General features: G+C 45.1%; 1 protein-coding gene across 2 annotated transcripts in view; it reads left to right on the top strand.

Annotated features, from left to right (window-relative positions):
• The first annotated feature begins 596 nt into the window (after positions 1-596).
• Positions 597-15,910, top strand: part of APPL2 (adaptor protein, phosphotyrosine interacting with PH domain and leucine zipper 2) — a 53,017-nt gene continuing 37,703 nt past the window's right edge. For both annotated transcript variants that reach the window (XM_032416299.1, XM_032416298.1), the window contains exons 1-2: positions 597-772; positions 7,633-7,731. In XM_032416299.1, the coding sequence (XP_032272190.1) occupies positions 719-772; positions 7,633-7,731 (153 nt within the window). In that variant the 5' untranslated portion in view covers positions 597-718. The remainder of the gene's footprint in view (positions 773-7,632; positions 7,732-15,910) is intronic.

The raw sequence follows: 15,910 nt of genomic DNA, 5'->3' as shown, positions 1-15,910 counted from the left end.
CTAAAACCTAGATTGTGAAATTTTCCAAAATGACAAAACACAACAAACCACGAGGACGAGGTCTGATTCTACTGCTCAAATCCTATCGCTCTGGTTTCCACAATGGCTTCTGAATAACACAGATGATTCACTTATCCACTGTTCTTAGAATTAGGTGACCTCTGCGCTCAGAGCTGTCATGGGGGCACTGGGATTTATCTAGAAAAAGTGGTGTGGCAAGTGTAGGCTCTTCCCTCCTTAAAAAAGTGGCGAAGGTCACGGGGACAAAATCTGTTCCCTCCTATCTCCTTCGATTCAAAAGTCTTCTGGGTAGGCGCAAGTAGATAAAGGCTTATCGTTCCCGGTTTGGGGCTTTGACCAGCGTAAGTATCCGGCCCCCTAACCACAGACCTCGACAAGACCGGCGAGCACCGAGCCACTGAGCCGGCTTGAGGCTCTGCGGCTTCCCACGAGGCGCGGCGCGGCGGAAGCGGGGTCGCCACACTTCCGGTGGCCCGGCCGCGCACTCGCCACACTTCCTGTTGATCGGGCTCCGCGGAGGGCGGGGCTGGGAGGAGGGCCGGCGGGCGGGCGGCTACGGGGGAGGCGGCCACTGGCCTGGCGTGGGCGCGCGCGGGGCCGCGGCGGGCACGGACAGTCAGCCGCGTCGCTTCAGCCCGGAGCACCCTCGGCGGCCGCGCCTCCCGCCCTCCGTCCTTCTGCCCGGCCCCGCGCCACCATGCCCGCCGTGGACAAGCTCCTGCTGGAGGAGGCGTTGCAGGACAGCCCCCAGGTACCTCCCGCCGCTCCGGTCCCCTCGCCCGGGGACGGGAGGCCCCTCGAGTCCCGGGGTGGAGGCCGGGAGCACGCAGGGGCCGGGAGGGGGCACCCCGCAGGCGGGGCTGGACAACCCGAGAAAGGGCCCCCCCGCCCCCGCGGCCGGAGTCTTTGTGTCGTGACCCCTTTTCCAGAGTCAGCCGAAACTGACGCTGCCCGGCCCAAACTCGGGCTCCGTCGCTTTGCTGAGTGCCTCGGAAAAATAACCTTTTTGTGCCGCAGTTTTTACATCTGTAACACAGGGATAATAATTGTCCCCGCCTCATAGAATTGTCAGAATTAAATAAGGGAACGCCTGTAAAGTTGTTAGCGGGCAACGTCTGGTACAGAAGTAGTAGTCAATCTTAGTTACTACTACTGCTGCTACTTACTGATGCGATGGGTCCTGGTGGATTTAGGGCCAAGATGGGAGGCAGAGAGTCCAGCTCTCTTTCCGGTACCCTTCGGCACGGTTTTCCCATTTTGTCAAGAGAAAATTACAACACCTGCCCCATTTGTCGCACAGGGGGACTTCATTAGCACGCTCGAGATGAAAGTTAAGTCCTTGGAGCTCTGCAGATGAAAGCTGCTGTGTAAATAGAGCACATGAGTGCAGAATGACAGGAGTTCGTAATTCAGTGCCCTTTTTCTTCAGGGAACTTTTTTGCTCCGCATTAGCATTGCCTGGCTTCATATCTCCTCTCCTGGTTCCGCATCCCTGGGTTTATTTAAATCAGCCTTTTTATCCCCAGGTGTCTCAACTCTTGAAAAATTAGAATGAGATTAACTGTTTTCCTTCTCTTTTCGGTTCCCTTCCTTATTCTTAGCAAATTGCACTCCTGGGATGATCTTTTGATGGTCTTACTTACTTACTTTTTACTTACCCACTCTGCATCTTGCCAGTTCAGAATCAGCAAAGGGCCGTGTGCTTAGTTGCCTGTGTCCATTTCTTTGTGATCTTCCTTAGGGTAGGCAAGAAACTTGAGCAAGCTGTGGCTTTTTTTTTTTTTTTTTAATTGGCATCCGCTGGTCTGATTGACTTTTCAAAGACCTCTTTGAAGTTTCTAGACTTGTGGCATTTTAATGGGACCGAAGCCCTTTGGAGAAGTCATTTTGTCTGTCTTCACACATAATGTGAGATATGAAGAGAATAATGTAGAATTTCTAAGGATACCATTTTGAACAGGGATTTCTGTTTGCTTTGTATTCCAGAAGTGCAAAGATATATTGCTTTCCTAACTGATCATGGTGATGGCTGAGCCAGGTCAGAGAGGTTGCACTAACTGATTCTCCTGTGTTGCCCTCATTGCGAAGTCACATTCTGCATTTCTGACTCTCACATAAGTGAATATGCACCATTTCTGAGTGGTTTACAGGGTTTGCTCAGCTGGGAGGAAGCAGAGAGAGGACTGGCAAACAAGGCAGGAAAACTGGATCCTAATTCTTGCTCTACCACTAACTTACGTGATTAGGGCAAGTCACTTATCCTCACCCTGTGGTTGACTCAGTCTTCTCATCTGCAGAATGAGGGATGTGGAGCAGTTGATCTTTAAGGGGCTTTAGAAGCTTAAAATTATATTATATTGCATGGTTTATAATTTTGAGCTTGTATGTGGAAGAGGAGGTTCAGTGGCATTGGCATTCCTATATAATGTTCTTCTTAATGTAGGGAATTTGTTACTGCTTTTGGGACTTGGGTGTCACCTTACCAGGATTCTTCATGAGGTTGTTCAGCGGAAGCTAACTTTCAAGAAGGGCTTTGATAATCATCGGAATATATTTATTTAGCAGTCTTATATGGGGCGTGTGCCTAAAGTGGCCTTATTCCCAAGGAAACCCATAGATTTGGAACTGGAGAAAAGTTAATCTAATTCCTTTTATGTGTAAAGAATAAAAACAATAGCAAACACCTATATCACACATGCCTTTTATGCGCCAGGCATTATTCGAAATGCTTTACCTGTATTAATTCACTTAATATTCCCAAAATCTTTTGAAGTAGGTCTCCTATGAAAGTTACCAAGGAGTAGAGAAGTTAAATAACTTGCCCAAGATTATATACTATACAGTGGCAGAGCCAGGATTGGAACTCAGGCAGTCTAGCCTATATTGTTCAAGTTGGTCCAGCTACCTGGCACCTGGCCTTTCTATCACCGGTGACCTAAAATGTTTCACTGAAAGGAAGAGATCCTAAGAAACCATCTATTGTTTGTTTCTTCTAGTTTTATGAAGAGTAGTTATGAGGGTTGCTGCAGCAACCTGCACATGATTCATTAAGTGAACACAAAAGCTTTTGTAATTGAACTCAGTGACCCAAGAAGAGCTGAATAGCAGTTGACCGCCCTTAGACACATCTATTCATTTCGTCCTTTTTAGTACAGCACGGTGTACTGAAGACTAGTCTGTGCGTATACATATCATTTCTGGTTACATCTGATATGTGAGAGGCAGAATGTTTTGGGGACAAAGCTACTTGTCTCCGTTGCCGTCCGGGAGCCTCTGCTCCTTGCCAGGCGCCACTAGATGCTGGGAATATAGTGACAAGGTAGGAGTGCCTGCCCTCCATGGGGCACAGTCTGTCCCGGGAGACAGATAAGGAAAGCAGGGCCAGGGCCGTGTGAATGGGCTGCGGTAGGAACACAAACGCAGCTTTGAGCTGCTGCCGCTCAGACTTCTGCAGGGGCTTATTGGCTTTTGTGTAAGTAGTCCGCTTTTGAGATAAGGTGAAGACAAAAGCGGTATTACTTGCTGTTTTCTTGATTTTTTGTGTGTTTGTTTCCTTTGCAGTTGGCAAAACTGAAGCCCAGAGAAGTTAAAGACTTAGTTCTGAGATTATGCAGGGAGTGGTCCAACTGGGGACAGCCCTCCTTGACCAAACCAGGCTTTCTTTACTCAAGCAAGAGGCCTCAAAACAACCTGGTGGTTATGTGTTCATTGTGGAGAATAATATGTGTATTTTATAATCAGAGTTATTAAAATTGTGCCATTATATGATCAGATGCTATTCTGGAGAATAAAAAATGTCTAGGACTATTTTATTAGGTAACACCCAGCTTCTTTAAGATGGAGGGATGATGTGGATGCTGAGGCCGTATTCTTAGGGTGTTTGGTTTTTCTGGCTAGGCATACTCTTAAAAATGTAGGGTAGTAGAAAAAAGATGGAATTGAAATCCTGATTCGGCCATTGTTACCTTAGGCAAGTTACTCGACCTCTCTGAGCTTGTGTTTCAACATGTGTAAAATTAGAATAAAAATATTTACTTAATAGGATTCTTATGAAGATGAATAATGTGTGTAACGTGTCTTCTTGCCTACATGTCATAGTAACTCCGTAAACGATTGCTATTATTATCTTTATAAGTGATAGGCATCAGTGTCTTTCCGACTTGTAAGTAGTCTTTGATGTCTGGTGTACCTTCGACTGGTCCTTGGTCTCATTCCTTACGTTCCAGTTATAGAACATTCCTGTTGTTCCAGATATAAATTTAAGCAGATATGGAGCTGATAATGTGGGTATCAAAACAGTGTCTAAGATGGCTGGGCAGGTTTTTCTCAGTGGTGATCATGGCCTAGTTAGAAAGACTGGATTTTTCTTGCCAGTGCTAATGGGGGTGGTCATGTAAACCTGTCCAGAGTGTAAGGAAACAAAACACTTGTGATATAGATTTGGCAGTTATTATAGGGAAGCGCGTGACAGGATGACCGAAGGGAAGCTGGCTCCAGGCAGGACTTGGGCTGTGGACCACAGCGCATGCCCACTGATAAAGCTCGGCCAGCTGGGTGACAGGTGCAGCCTCCTGCAGGGGAGGAAGCGGGCCGTTGGTGCCGGTTGGACCTGGATTGACATCCCAGCCCTGCTGCTTCCCAGCCGTGGGAGGTTGAGCAAGTTTCTTGACCTTGATGAGCCTCAGTTTTATTATCTGTAAAATAGGGTTAAGTATCCATGGTATCTACCTCATAAAGTTGTTGGAAGGATTAAATGAAAAAACAAATATTTAGTGCTCAGCACAGTGTCTCACACACAGGAGGTACAGAGTAAACGGGAGGGTTCGTTTTCTTTCTCTTCTCTTTGTGGAGGACATTTACATAAGCCTTCTTTTCATCTTCTCATTTTCCATTCTGTTTCATTCCTGAGAGTTTTATTTATTTATTTATTAAAGATTTTATTTATTTATTTGACAGAGAGAGACAAAGTGAGAGAAGGAACACAAGCAGGGGGAGTGGGAGAGGGAGAAGCAGGCTTCCCGCTGAGCAGGGAGCTCGATGCGGGGCTCGATCCCAGGACCCCGGGATCATGACCTGAGCTGAAGGCAGAGCTAACGACTGAGCCACCCCGGCGTCCCTCATTCCTGAGAGTTTTAAAAACAATAAGTAGATATCTAAAACTAATGATGTAATATATGGGGATTAACATAACAATAAAAAAAATTTAAAAAAATATTTAATAAAAAAACTTAACCTAAAAAAAAAAAAAACAATAAGTAGGCCTCGACTAAATGGATATCAGTAGTAGTTAGAAAAATGAAATAGCCTCAATCCAGTTGTACCATTCTTTCCTTCTCATTTTCCTAGACATGTTAGTTATAGCAAAGAAAAATACCAGACTCATCATAAACGTGAGTGAGGGCCTCCAGCACTGACTCCATGAATACAAAGAGACAAAAAGGCCCTTTACTATTAGATAACATTTATAGATAAACTGTATAGATAAGTATTGCTGTGGTGTTAAAATGAAATCTTACAGAGACTCATGCTCCTTTCCTTTCTGAGTCTCCCAGACGCTCCATCCGTATCTGCTCTCTATCTTCAACAAACTCTGCTCTCACTTAGAAAAAAATGAAATCGTACATGTAAAGCCCTTAGTGTGCAGCATATAATAAGCAATCAAAGTTCATTATTTTCGTAATCAGTATCAGCTGCTAGCACCATACATCACACACTGGTAGGCACTTTATGTATATTCATTATCCCAGTAACCCTGCGAATTAGTGTTAGAGCCTGCACTTGGACCCAGGACTGACGTGGTCCCAAGGGGATCCCAGATGCTTTGAGAGGCAGAGCAGGCTCTAAGCTCCTGGAGAACATAGGGTCAGTTCTAATCACCGCTGAATCCCAGTTGCCAGCACGATGTTTCGGCAGATACTGGATGAAGGCAGAGATGCATGCATCAGTGAATGAATACAATCTCTCTCTCTCTTTTTTTTTCTCCCAAAATAGAAAGTATATTTTAAAAAGATAAAATGAAGAGTTTGGAACCAATGTTTTTCACCTACTGGTTGACATCCATGCATTGATTACCAGAGCCAGTGGGTCACAGTCATGATTTCTGTTTACAAATGGAAGAGAACAGAGTAGAGCAGAAAAAAATCAGAGTGTATATGCATACTAATGATAAACATTGTTTGGTCACATGGGTTTCATTACCACTGTTTTTAATTTTAGAAGGTTTGAAGAACTCTCCTCTGGTACACGAATTTATATGCTGTATGAACTCTGATATTTTGCTGTCATTGAGAACTTTTTAAAAACCTGTCTTACATTTTCCATATTCATTGCATCTGGTCCCTCTGTTGATAAGGATTGTTACTGAAGAGAGTACCTTGGTTTCGGAGAAGGTATTTTTAGCCTTGAAGGCTTCAGGCAAAGCCAGGACAATTGTGTCTGGCCCGAAGTACACTGGAGTTTGGGGGACAAAATCAAGGGGAGACTGAATGATCCAAACACCCAGGTGATTGAGGGTGCTTTGAAGTAAGTCACTGCTCTCTTACCTGAGGTTAGAAAAAGAAAGAAGGAATTGAAATTCGAATGCAGGGAGATAATGAGTCTTAATAGATTGTTCTTTGTAAAGTGCTTTGATATCTTATTAAAAGCATTTCTGTAATTTTCTGTCCATCCTTTGCCTAATGGGTTATTTTTAGAGACCCCATTATCACTGACATAATATTTTAAATTCCCACTGTGCTGGACACTTAAAGTCCCTTGAGTAGATATGGTCACTTATGTGACACCTCAATACTTATTTAAACACCATCTCCTATGTAAATATTTCTTCAGTGTTCAACGTGTCAGGCTCTGTGCACAAGAACAATAGGAAATGCCTTCCATCTAATGACATTGCTCAGCTGCTCTGGGGCACTGAGTGGTTAGCCTTCCTGAAGGAACGGAGCTAGCATTCTTGTTAAGTTGAGATTTCAGTTTTGTGCCCAGATCTACTGCTGGTGGACCCAGAGTATACGGAATTTCTTGGCTACGAGTTTAAAATTAGTTGAATAAAAGGTGACGAAAGACATGGAAATTGACTGTAGTAGCTTAAGAGGAAAGAATGACGCACCCCTGCAAGATGTCCAAGTTTGCAGAAAACCAGACAGATGGTTAGCTGCTGGGGTGATGCGCTGCTGGGCGTCCACACCGCAGGTAAACACACAGGCCTGGCGTTGTGTGCGGTTTATGGGCTGGAAAGGAGAGGCTGCCTTTTTAACTTTTTTTTTTCTTTTGGACTCTCCTGGTGCTTAGATAGGGGCTAAGTCGAAACAGATAATAGCCCTCAAGTCTTACTCTTTAAAAAATTGGCTTTCCTTCTCTGGCCCCAAATTGTATTCAGTTTGCCCCTGCGTTGTAGTCTGAAGGATTAGGAAAGTAGTTCTAAATTAAAGCTCCAGAAATCAACTCTTCCTAGTATTATCGGTAAAAGAATAAAGCCGGAGAATTGGCACCTTCCTTCCCCATTTCAGAGAGGGGAGTGTGTGTGTGTGTGTGTGTGTGTGTATGTGTTTTCTACCTCCTTTGTAACTTTTCCACTCAGAAATAAAGTCAACTTCTTTTCTTTTTTTCTCGTAGACTCGCTCTTTACTGAGTGTATTTGAGGAAGATGCTGGTACCCTCACGGATTATACCAACCAGCTGCTCCAGGCGATGCAGCGCGTCTACGGAGCCCAGGTATCCTGCTGTGCCTTCCCCCCAAGAGGAGGAGAGTAGGAGCCCCCTGCCCTCATCTTGGACTTCTCTCAAGGGGCTGAGAAATTTGAGTCAGAACAATACTACCGAAAATTTGGAAGTAGAATCAGAATTGTCTTCCTCAAGTCCGTTCACCTTAAAACACTGAGGACAGTCTGTTTTCTCTGCTTAAGAAAGTGGGTAATTTTCCTGTAACTAGTAAAACCAGTAGAGGAGGACCACGTCACTGGTTTTAATTTTTTAAAAAACTCAGCCCCAGAGGGGAACATCTGAATCTCCTCTTCCTATTTGTGAATGAGCGGGGTCAGTATCCCGAGACATGCTCTTTGTCTTTCTCATAAATGGGAGTCTTAGACGTCCAGGCAGGAGGGTAGGGAGGGTTTTCCACGTGCTTCTTCTGAGAAGGCTTGAGTCACACTTCTGAAACTGTCGGGTGGCTTCTTTGTTTTGAGGAACAAATATCTCTGACTTGCAGAACAATGGAAAATAAATTGCTGAGTAGCAAAAGTGAATTTTTTTTGAGATTGAGAAGTGCCTGTGTATGTTACGTTGTAAGGGAAGACTTACAAATTACTTAAAATTCATTATGTTGCACATCAAAATATTAATGGATTGCTGATGCTTTTCATTAGTGATTCCTTGCTGACTTAAATCTGTATATGTCAATGTTTCTTTTTCTCATCGATGATCTCTAAAGAGATACCACATTCAGGATATAATATATACTAATAATTGTATGTAGTCATTTCTTATATAGCTCTTGATATTCATATATGATCATTTATTATTATTGTTTTATTAGTCATTTATTCATATCGTATAGGGGAAGAAGACTCAGTCCTTGCCATTAGAGAGTTTATGTTTGGGTGGGGAGACAGAGAAAACATTTATCTAAGAGTGTTAGCACCACTAGGAGAGGAGGTCGCCTAACCCAGAGGAATTGTGCTCAGCACCCAAAGGGAGGAGGATTGTGACAGTCGAGATTAATTGAGTATTTCGTAGCTTCTGGGCATGATTTCAGGACTTTTGCAGCAACTCTGTGAGGTGGGCATTGTTGGCACTAGCCTTATTTTATAGGTTAGGAGACTTAAGGATTCCAATGACAAGTGACTTGTCCAAGTCCATCCCGTTACTACATGGCAGAGCAAGTCAGCCCGGACCTGAAGCCCAAACTCCCAGCTACGAAACCTGGGGCAGCCTGAACTAGGGAAGTGGCAGTAGAAATGGAAAGAAGTGGATGAAATTCAGAGGTGTTCAAGAGACAGAATGGTGACTCACTGGATGTGAAGGGGTCAGATGTGTGAAGGATGAGTGCAGAATGATGTCCAGGTCTTTGACTTGAACAACAGGGTGGATAGTTGGGAGCACATAGAAGAGATGGAGGGGTGTGTGTGTGTGTGTGTGTGTGTGTGTGTGTGTGTGTGTGTGTGGAATGGCAGGGATACCAATCGTAATTCTTTCTTGAAAGGCTGATTTTGAGGTGTCCATGGGACATCAAAGTGGAGAAAGAGCTTGTTGAAAGTTCCGATCTAGAGTTCAGGCTGGAGATACGGATTTGCAAACTCTACTGTATTATACAAATGTAACTTAATTGGGACTGATTTTAAAACCCAAACAAATCATGTGCTCATTGTGAATCTACTTGTTGTTTTGGTAAGACATTCAGAATCTGGAGACATATTATGTTGATTTTTTAAAACCCTATTTATATTGTATGTTTTTATATCCCCTACATATTCAAAATTTAAGAAAATAGAAATTTTTTTCCCTGGACTTGGACCTGAACTTACTTGCTGTTCAGTAATTTGAATATTGTCGTTAAATGACTTGTCTCCCGTTTAAGGTTTAGGAGCCCCACGACTTAAGGGACAATGTCTCTGTCACTCCCAAGAGTCTGTTCTGCCTCTCCATGTCTGTCAGAATCATTTACTTGGAGATGCCCAGAGGCTTTCTTACGCGTTTTTTCTTTTGAGCCAGAAAACTACATTTTGCCAAAATTAAGTGGGTCGTGCACTTAATTCCAAGAGTCTGTAAACCGGCTTTTAATTCACACCACATGATCATCACATGGGTTCTCTACTGGCCAGAAACCCTTCCTCGGCATTTCCTGCAGCAGAGGCTCATGGGAAGGGCTGGTTAGTGCTGCCAGAGTCAGCGACAGATCCAAACAGTGGCCAGCAGCATCCAGATCGGCTGGGTCAGGGTCAGCTGGTTTTCAGGTTTATGTGAAGGCTTAAGTGTCTTCTTTTGTTTCTTTGTAATTAAAAAAAAGGAAACTTCTTTGATTCCTCTTTGATGAATTTGTTTATATACATGTATGTATCGGTGTGTGTATATGTGTGTGTAGTAATACTTACCAGTGTTTTCACTCAACTTTCTCCCCCTAAGTTATGTTTTCTTGGTTTATTTAACATCATTCCTTAAATATTTTACACCTAGACCTGTTGAATTAAATTAATAGGGTTTTATAATCTCATTTTTTAAAACACAGGCACTTAGCAAGATGTTTTTGCACTATTGTATTTTAAAAACCAGGTTTATGCTGCTGATAAATGATAAATGATTCACTTTGAATCAGACCACATGGTAAATTTCTGTATTCTGATAGGGCGACAGCCACTGGACCTCAGTTTTAGAAAGAGGAAGAGTGAGGAAAACTAGAGGAAGGTTCTGTGAACAGTTTTGCTGATTGTAGCTGATTTGGGGGAAATTTTAAATTTTATTTGACTTACGTGCTAGAATGAAGCTATAGTCCATGAGCTGTTTTCAGTATTTTACAGCAGTCCCTGAAGTCACGTCTGGTGTTTTGACTGTCAGATGTGCCTTTGCAGGCCGTGGGAACTGAGTACCTTGTTAGAGGTCATTTGAACGAAGGAAGCAGTACATGTTTCTCATGCACTGAGAGCGGAGATGGGTTACATAAAAAGATCTGCTGTCTTGAAGATGATTGGCTAGATAAGTTTAAAATCTCCTTAGTATCGGGCGCCTGGGTGGCTCAGTTGGTTAAGCGACTGCCTTCGGCTCAGGTCATGATCCTGGAGTCCCTGGATCGAGTCCCGCATCGGGCTCCCTGCTCGGCAGGGAGTCTGCTTCTCCCTCTGACCCTCCCCCCTCTCATGTGCTTGCTCTCTCTCATTCTCTCTCTCTCAAATAAATAAATAAAAAATCTTAAAAAAAAAAAAAAAAAATCTCCTTAGTGTCTGAATAGATGCATCTGTGTCCATATTCAGTTAAATCTCAAATTTTGCGTTTCATACATTTGATACACAGAATTACATAAATAATCAAAATATCTGCCATAATTTTGTTTCTTTCTTGGAGAGGTTAAAAATTTTTAAATCTTGGGGCGCCTGGGTGGCTCAGTCGTTAAGCGTCTGCCTTTGACTCAGGTCAGGATTCCAGGGTCCTGGGATCCAGCCCCTCATTGAGCTCCCTGCTCAGTAGGAAGCCTGCTTCTCCCTCTGCCCCTCCTCCTGCTTGTGTTCTTTCACTCGCTGTGTCTCTCTGTCAAATAAATAAATAAAATCTTAAAAAAAATTTTTTTTTAATCTTTTAAGAATAGATTTATTAGGGTCTTACAATGAGGTTTACTTAGGTAATCTCCTTGCGAATATTGTTTTGAGAAAACAGGGACCCGTGAAATGTCCCCAGCAGTATTAGCGAAACCCGGCAATTCTTGGAATCTGTCTCCTCCAACAGATAATGGACCTCTGTAGTTAGTGCCTTCAGTCTGGATAGAATTTTTTTTTCTTTAAGTAAATTTCAGATGGATGTTTTTTGAAGTGAGAACCATGGTTAAGGCTCTTTCATTTTCCTTCAGCGAAGCAGACTTACATTGTTCAATGTAAGCAGGAAACATTGTTCAATCTCTACAACTGTTCTTCAGCCTTCTTGAATACAGAACGACAGATCCTAAAAACTAAAAGCCCAAATTGGAGGTGGGAATAGTATCTTTTCAAATTGGGGTAATAGGTAGCAGTAGGAGGTGATAGGAGTAAAATATTTTGAAGAGAAGATATACAGAAATTTGGTATTATAAAGAAAAAAATTCTTTAGAAATGATGTACAGTTGACACTTGAACAACATGAATTTGAACGGCACAGGTCCATTTATACGTGGATTTTTTTGACAAATACAGTACTGTAAATGTATTTTCTCTTAAGATTTTCTCTTTTTTTGGTAAAGATTTAGAGCATGAGTGCACGCATGCGCACAAGTTGGGGGTGGGGCAGAGGGAGACGATGCCAAGCAGACTCCCCGCTGAGCACGGAGCCCAAAGGGGCTTGATCGCACCGCCCGGAGATCATGACCTGAACCAAAACCAAGAGTTGGATGCTTAGCCAACTGAGCCACCCAGGGGCCCCTCTCTTAAGATTTTCTTAATAAAATTTTATGTTCTCTGGCTTACCTTATTGTAAGAATATAGTATATAATACATATAACATACAAAATTTGTGTTGACTGTTGATGTTATCAGTAAGGCTTCTGGTCACTAGTAGGCTATTAAGTTTCGGGGCAGCTAAAAGTTACATGCAGATTTTTGGCTGCGCAAGGCGGGGCCGGCCCCTCTAACCCCTGCATTGTTCAAGGGGCCCCTGTACAGAGATCTCAAGCTCAGCAAGCTAATGCACCTGTTGGGAAACAAAATGAGAGGAGTGGGCTTCCAGGAGTATGAGCTTATAATAGGGCCGGGGAAGGATTTGGAAGGCAGATAGGGTCAGAACTGCATATTTTCATAATAGAAATAATGGTCTCCATTTATTGGGTGCAGAAACATACCACAAGCTAGGCTCGGCATCTCCTTTGTAGAATCTCATAAGAAAGGAGAGGTATTACTATAGCATGTGTTCACAGATCAGTAAACTAAGACTCAGGTTATGTATTTTGCCTAATATCACAGTGACAGAACTAGAATTTACAGTCAGGTCTTTGACTCCAAGACCTGCACTCTCACCCTGAACCACTACGCTCTACTCTTTTGACATACTGGCCTCCAGAAGTGGCAGCAGAGGCCAAGGAAGTGGGAGCTTTCCAAGGTTGTTCTTGTCACTATAGAACAACCCCCACTATAGGACGGCCAAACAGCTGTGTAGCACAGCAGTTCCCCCTTTAGCTACGGATTCACTTTCTGCCGTTCCCGTTACCCACAGTCAACTGCGGTCTGGAAGCAGGTGCTCCTCCTTCCGACATATCGTCAGAAGGTCAATAGTACCTAGTGCTACGTCATTCACTTCACTCCACCTCACCACATAGGCATCTTCTCGTCTCATATCATCACAAGAAGGAGGGTGAGTATAGCACAATGAGATATTTGAGAGAGAGACCACATTCACATTAGCTTTTGTTACACTATACAGTTGGCCCTTGAACAATGCAGGGGTTGGGGCACTGACCCCCATACAGCTGAAAATCCCCCAAAGCTTAGCTAGTAATGGCCTCCTGTTGACCAGAAGCATTCCAAAAACAAAGTTGATTAACACATATTTTGTATGTTGTATATACCATGTACTGTACTCTTAGAATAAAGTAAGCTAGAGAAGAGGTGTTATTAAGAAAATCACAAGGAGGAGAAAATACATTTACGGCACTGTATGTATTTATTGAGAAAAGTTTTTGAGTAAGTTGACCTGCACAGTTCAAATTCATGTCATTCAAGGGTCATCTGTATTGTTATAATTTTTCCATTTTGTTATTATTGTGAATCTCTCACTGTGCCTAATTTATGAATTCAACTTTATCATAGGCATGTATGTGGAGGAAAAAAACAGTATATACAGAGTTCAGCAGTAGCCGCAATTTCGGGCATCCACTAGGGCTCTGGGAATGTGTCCCCCGTGGAAACAGGGGCCCACTGTATTTGAGAGGTGGAAGCCAATTCCTTTTTGTGACTAAAGTGACTTCCCTTGTTGAATGAGTTTTTATGCATGATTGTTTTAGTCAGTGCATTTTAATAGCCCTGAAAACCAGTCAAATTGAGGTTGATATGACAGGGACTGAGGAGAAATATGTATGTAGCTTCAGTGAGGGAGCAGAGAGCCTGAGTGGTTTCTAGAAACCGCTTCGGAGACCGGGATTCCTGCACTTGTTTTGCGTGCAGGACCTACAGCTTTTCCTCAGGATGGCTTTACGGCGTTCAGATTAATATGAAAGATGATTCTGGACGAGGCTCATTCACTTAGGTGCAAGGGTTAAGGGTATGGCCTTGAACTCATCAGATCTGAGTTCCAGTGCTGGCTTGGCCACTTGCTGTGTGATATTGGGAGGGTCACTTGTTTGCCTGAATTTCCTTATCAGGTAACAGAGACCGTAATCATGGCCACCTCATTGATTATTGTGAAGGTTAATAGAGTTTACCCTTGAAGGGCTACGATCAGTTCCTGGCACGAAGGGCTCTGGGTGTTAATCATCTTCTAAGTCTTAAAATAACAGTAGTTAAGATAGCACGTTATACTGGGGCTGTTATTTGGGTTAAATAGAAGCTTGGTCCTCTGATCCTGACTTTGTTGACAGAGCAGTCTATACTTGCTCTCTTCACTTCCTCACTGGATGGTTGATGCCCACTCCTCAGTCTGGCCTCTCTCCTCCCCTTGCTTCAGGGGCGGCCTAGTGCCTAAATCGGAGCCTCTCCACCCTTGGGCCCTGGGCAAACACCTGATCCTTTAATGACACCCCCCCCTTGAAGTGGTCTTGCTTTGGTTCCTGTGACAAGGTCCCTTCCGGTCCCCTCCTAGTTCTCTGCCCGTCCTTCTAGGTCTTTCTCCTTTCTTGGCATCCTGTTGCTGCCTGCCCCTTAAGTTCTCCAGAATCGCACTGGAATCCTCCTCTGCTTCGTCTCTATTTGCTTCCAGAGCTAAGATCCCTTCAGCAAGCCTGGCCATTTCAGAGTCTGTTTCTAGTCCTTGTCTCTGGGTCTTCATTCAAGACATTGGCCTATTGGTGCTGTGGGGAGTGAGTGCTCCGCTCTTACCAGATCCAGCACTCTCTGATCCATCTTCCTGCCTTCCGGAAGTGTCTTCCCCTTTCAGTCCCTCCTCTATCCAAACCTCCCTCCCTCCCTGTCTTCACACGCTTCCCTGGCTCCCAGTGCAGTTGAGTTTGAACTCCTCAGCAAGGTGCGCAAAGCTCTTCACGAACTGAGTATCAGCCTACTCCTCTAGCCTCGTGTTTGGCTGTTCCAGAATGTGCCAGGCCCTCCACATGCCTTGAGACTTTGCTCTGCCATTCCTGCTGCCAACAGTCCCCATCAACCCCTTGCCCTGACAAATGGCCTTCCCGGCTTGAAGACGTCACCTCCGAGGTGTCTCTGGCCCCTTCCCTTCCTTCCTGCTCTCCCTCCTCAGCCGAAGCGCGCCCGTGTGCCGGATGCCCCGTGCACCCGTTGGGGCGAGCACTTCCGGTGCAGCGAGTGCGGCCTCCCTGCCCCTCTGGACCGTGAGACCCCAGAGAGCCGACTCTGCGGCTCCAGTGCCCGCACCAGGCCTGGCCCCTGGGAGTGCTGGAGCCGTCGGTGCCGCGGGCGTCGAGGGAAGGCCTGAGCTGCGGACATGCGCAGCTGAGCCGGCACAGCCCGCGGCCGACTGGACGCCGGCTTTCCGGGATTTCGCCGCCTCCCTCACGCGCTGCACGCTGTCGTTTTTGCCTCAGAACGACCTCCCAGGTCTCCACCACCTCCTCCACATTCTGGAGACTGTTCTCATCCCTCGCTCGACCTCTTCGGGTGGGCTCCGAGCCTCCTGCCGTGCCCCCTTCAGTGCTCCTCGCCACCACGGCCACTCTTGAGTTTTCCTCTGCTCAAGTCGGATCTTGTCACTGTCCTGCCCACGTGGCTCGGGGCTTCCTTGTTGCCTCCAGGGTAGCGTCCCCGTCCCCAGCGTCCCCCCCTCACGGCCTGCCCCCCAGCACAGCGTCCTGCCTTGGTTCCTCGCGCTCCTCACTACTCCTGTGCGCGGCCCAGAGCGAGGGCTCCTGGACCCCGGCTTGGTGGGAAGCACGTGGTGACCGAGACTTTCCACGCCTGGGCTTGAGGCAACATGGCTGGGATGGAAGCGAGGGCCTGCATGGTGACTCTGACCCCAGGGGATTTCCTCTGCCCCTGCTCCCAGCCTCACCATTGCCATCCACCATGGATGTGCCACCAGCAGGGGCCTCTGGGTGGTTTGG

This window comes from Phoca vitulina, unplaced genomic scaffold (genome assembly GCF_004348235.1).
Source record: "Phoca vitulina isolate PV1807 unplaced genomic scaffold, GSC_HSeal_1.0 scaffold19, whole genome shotgun sequence".
NCBI classification, from domain to species: Eukaryota; Metazoa; Chordata; class Mammalia; order Carnivora; family Phocidae; genus Phoca; species Phoca vitulina.
This window is presented reverse-complemented; position numbering and strand designations above follow the sequence as displayed.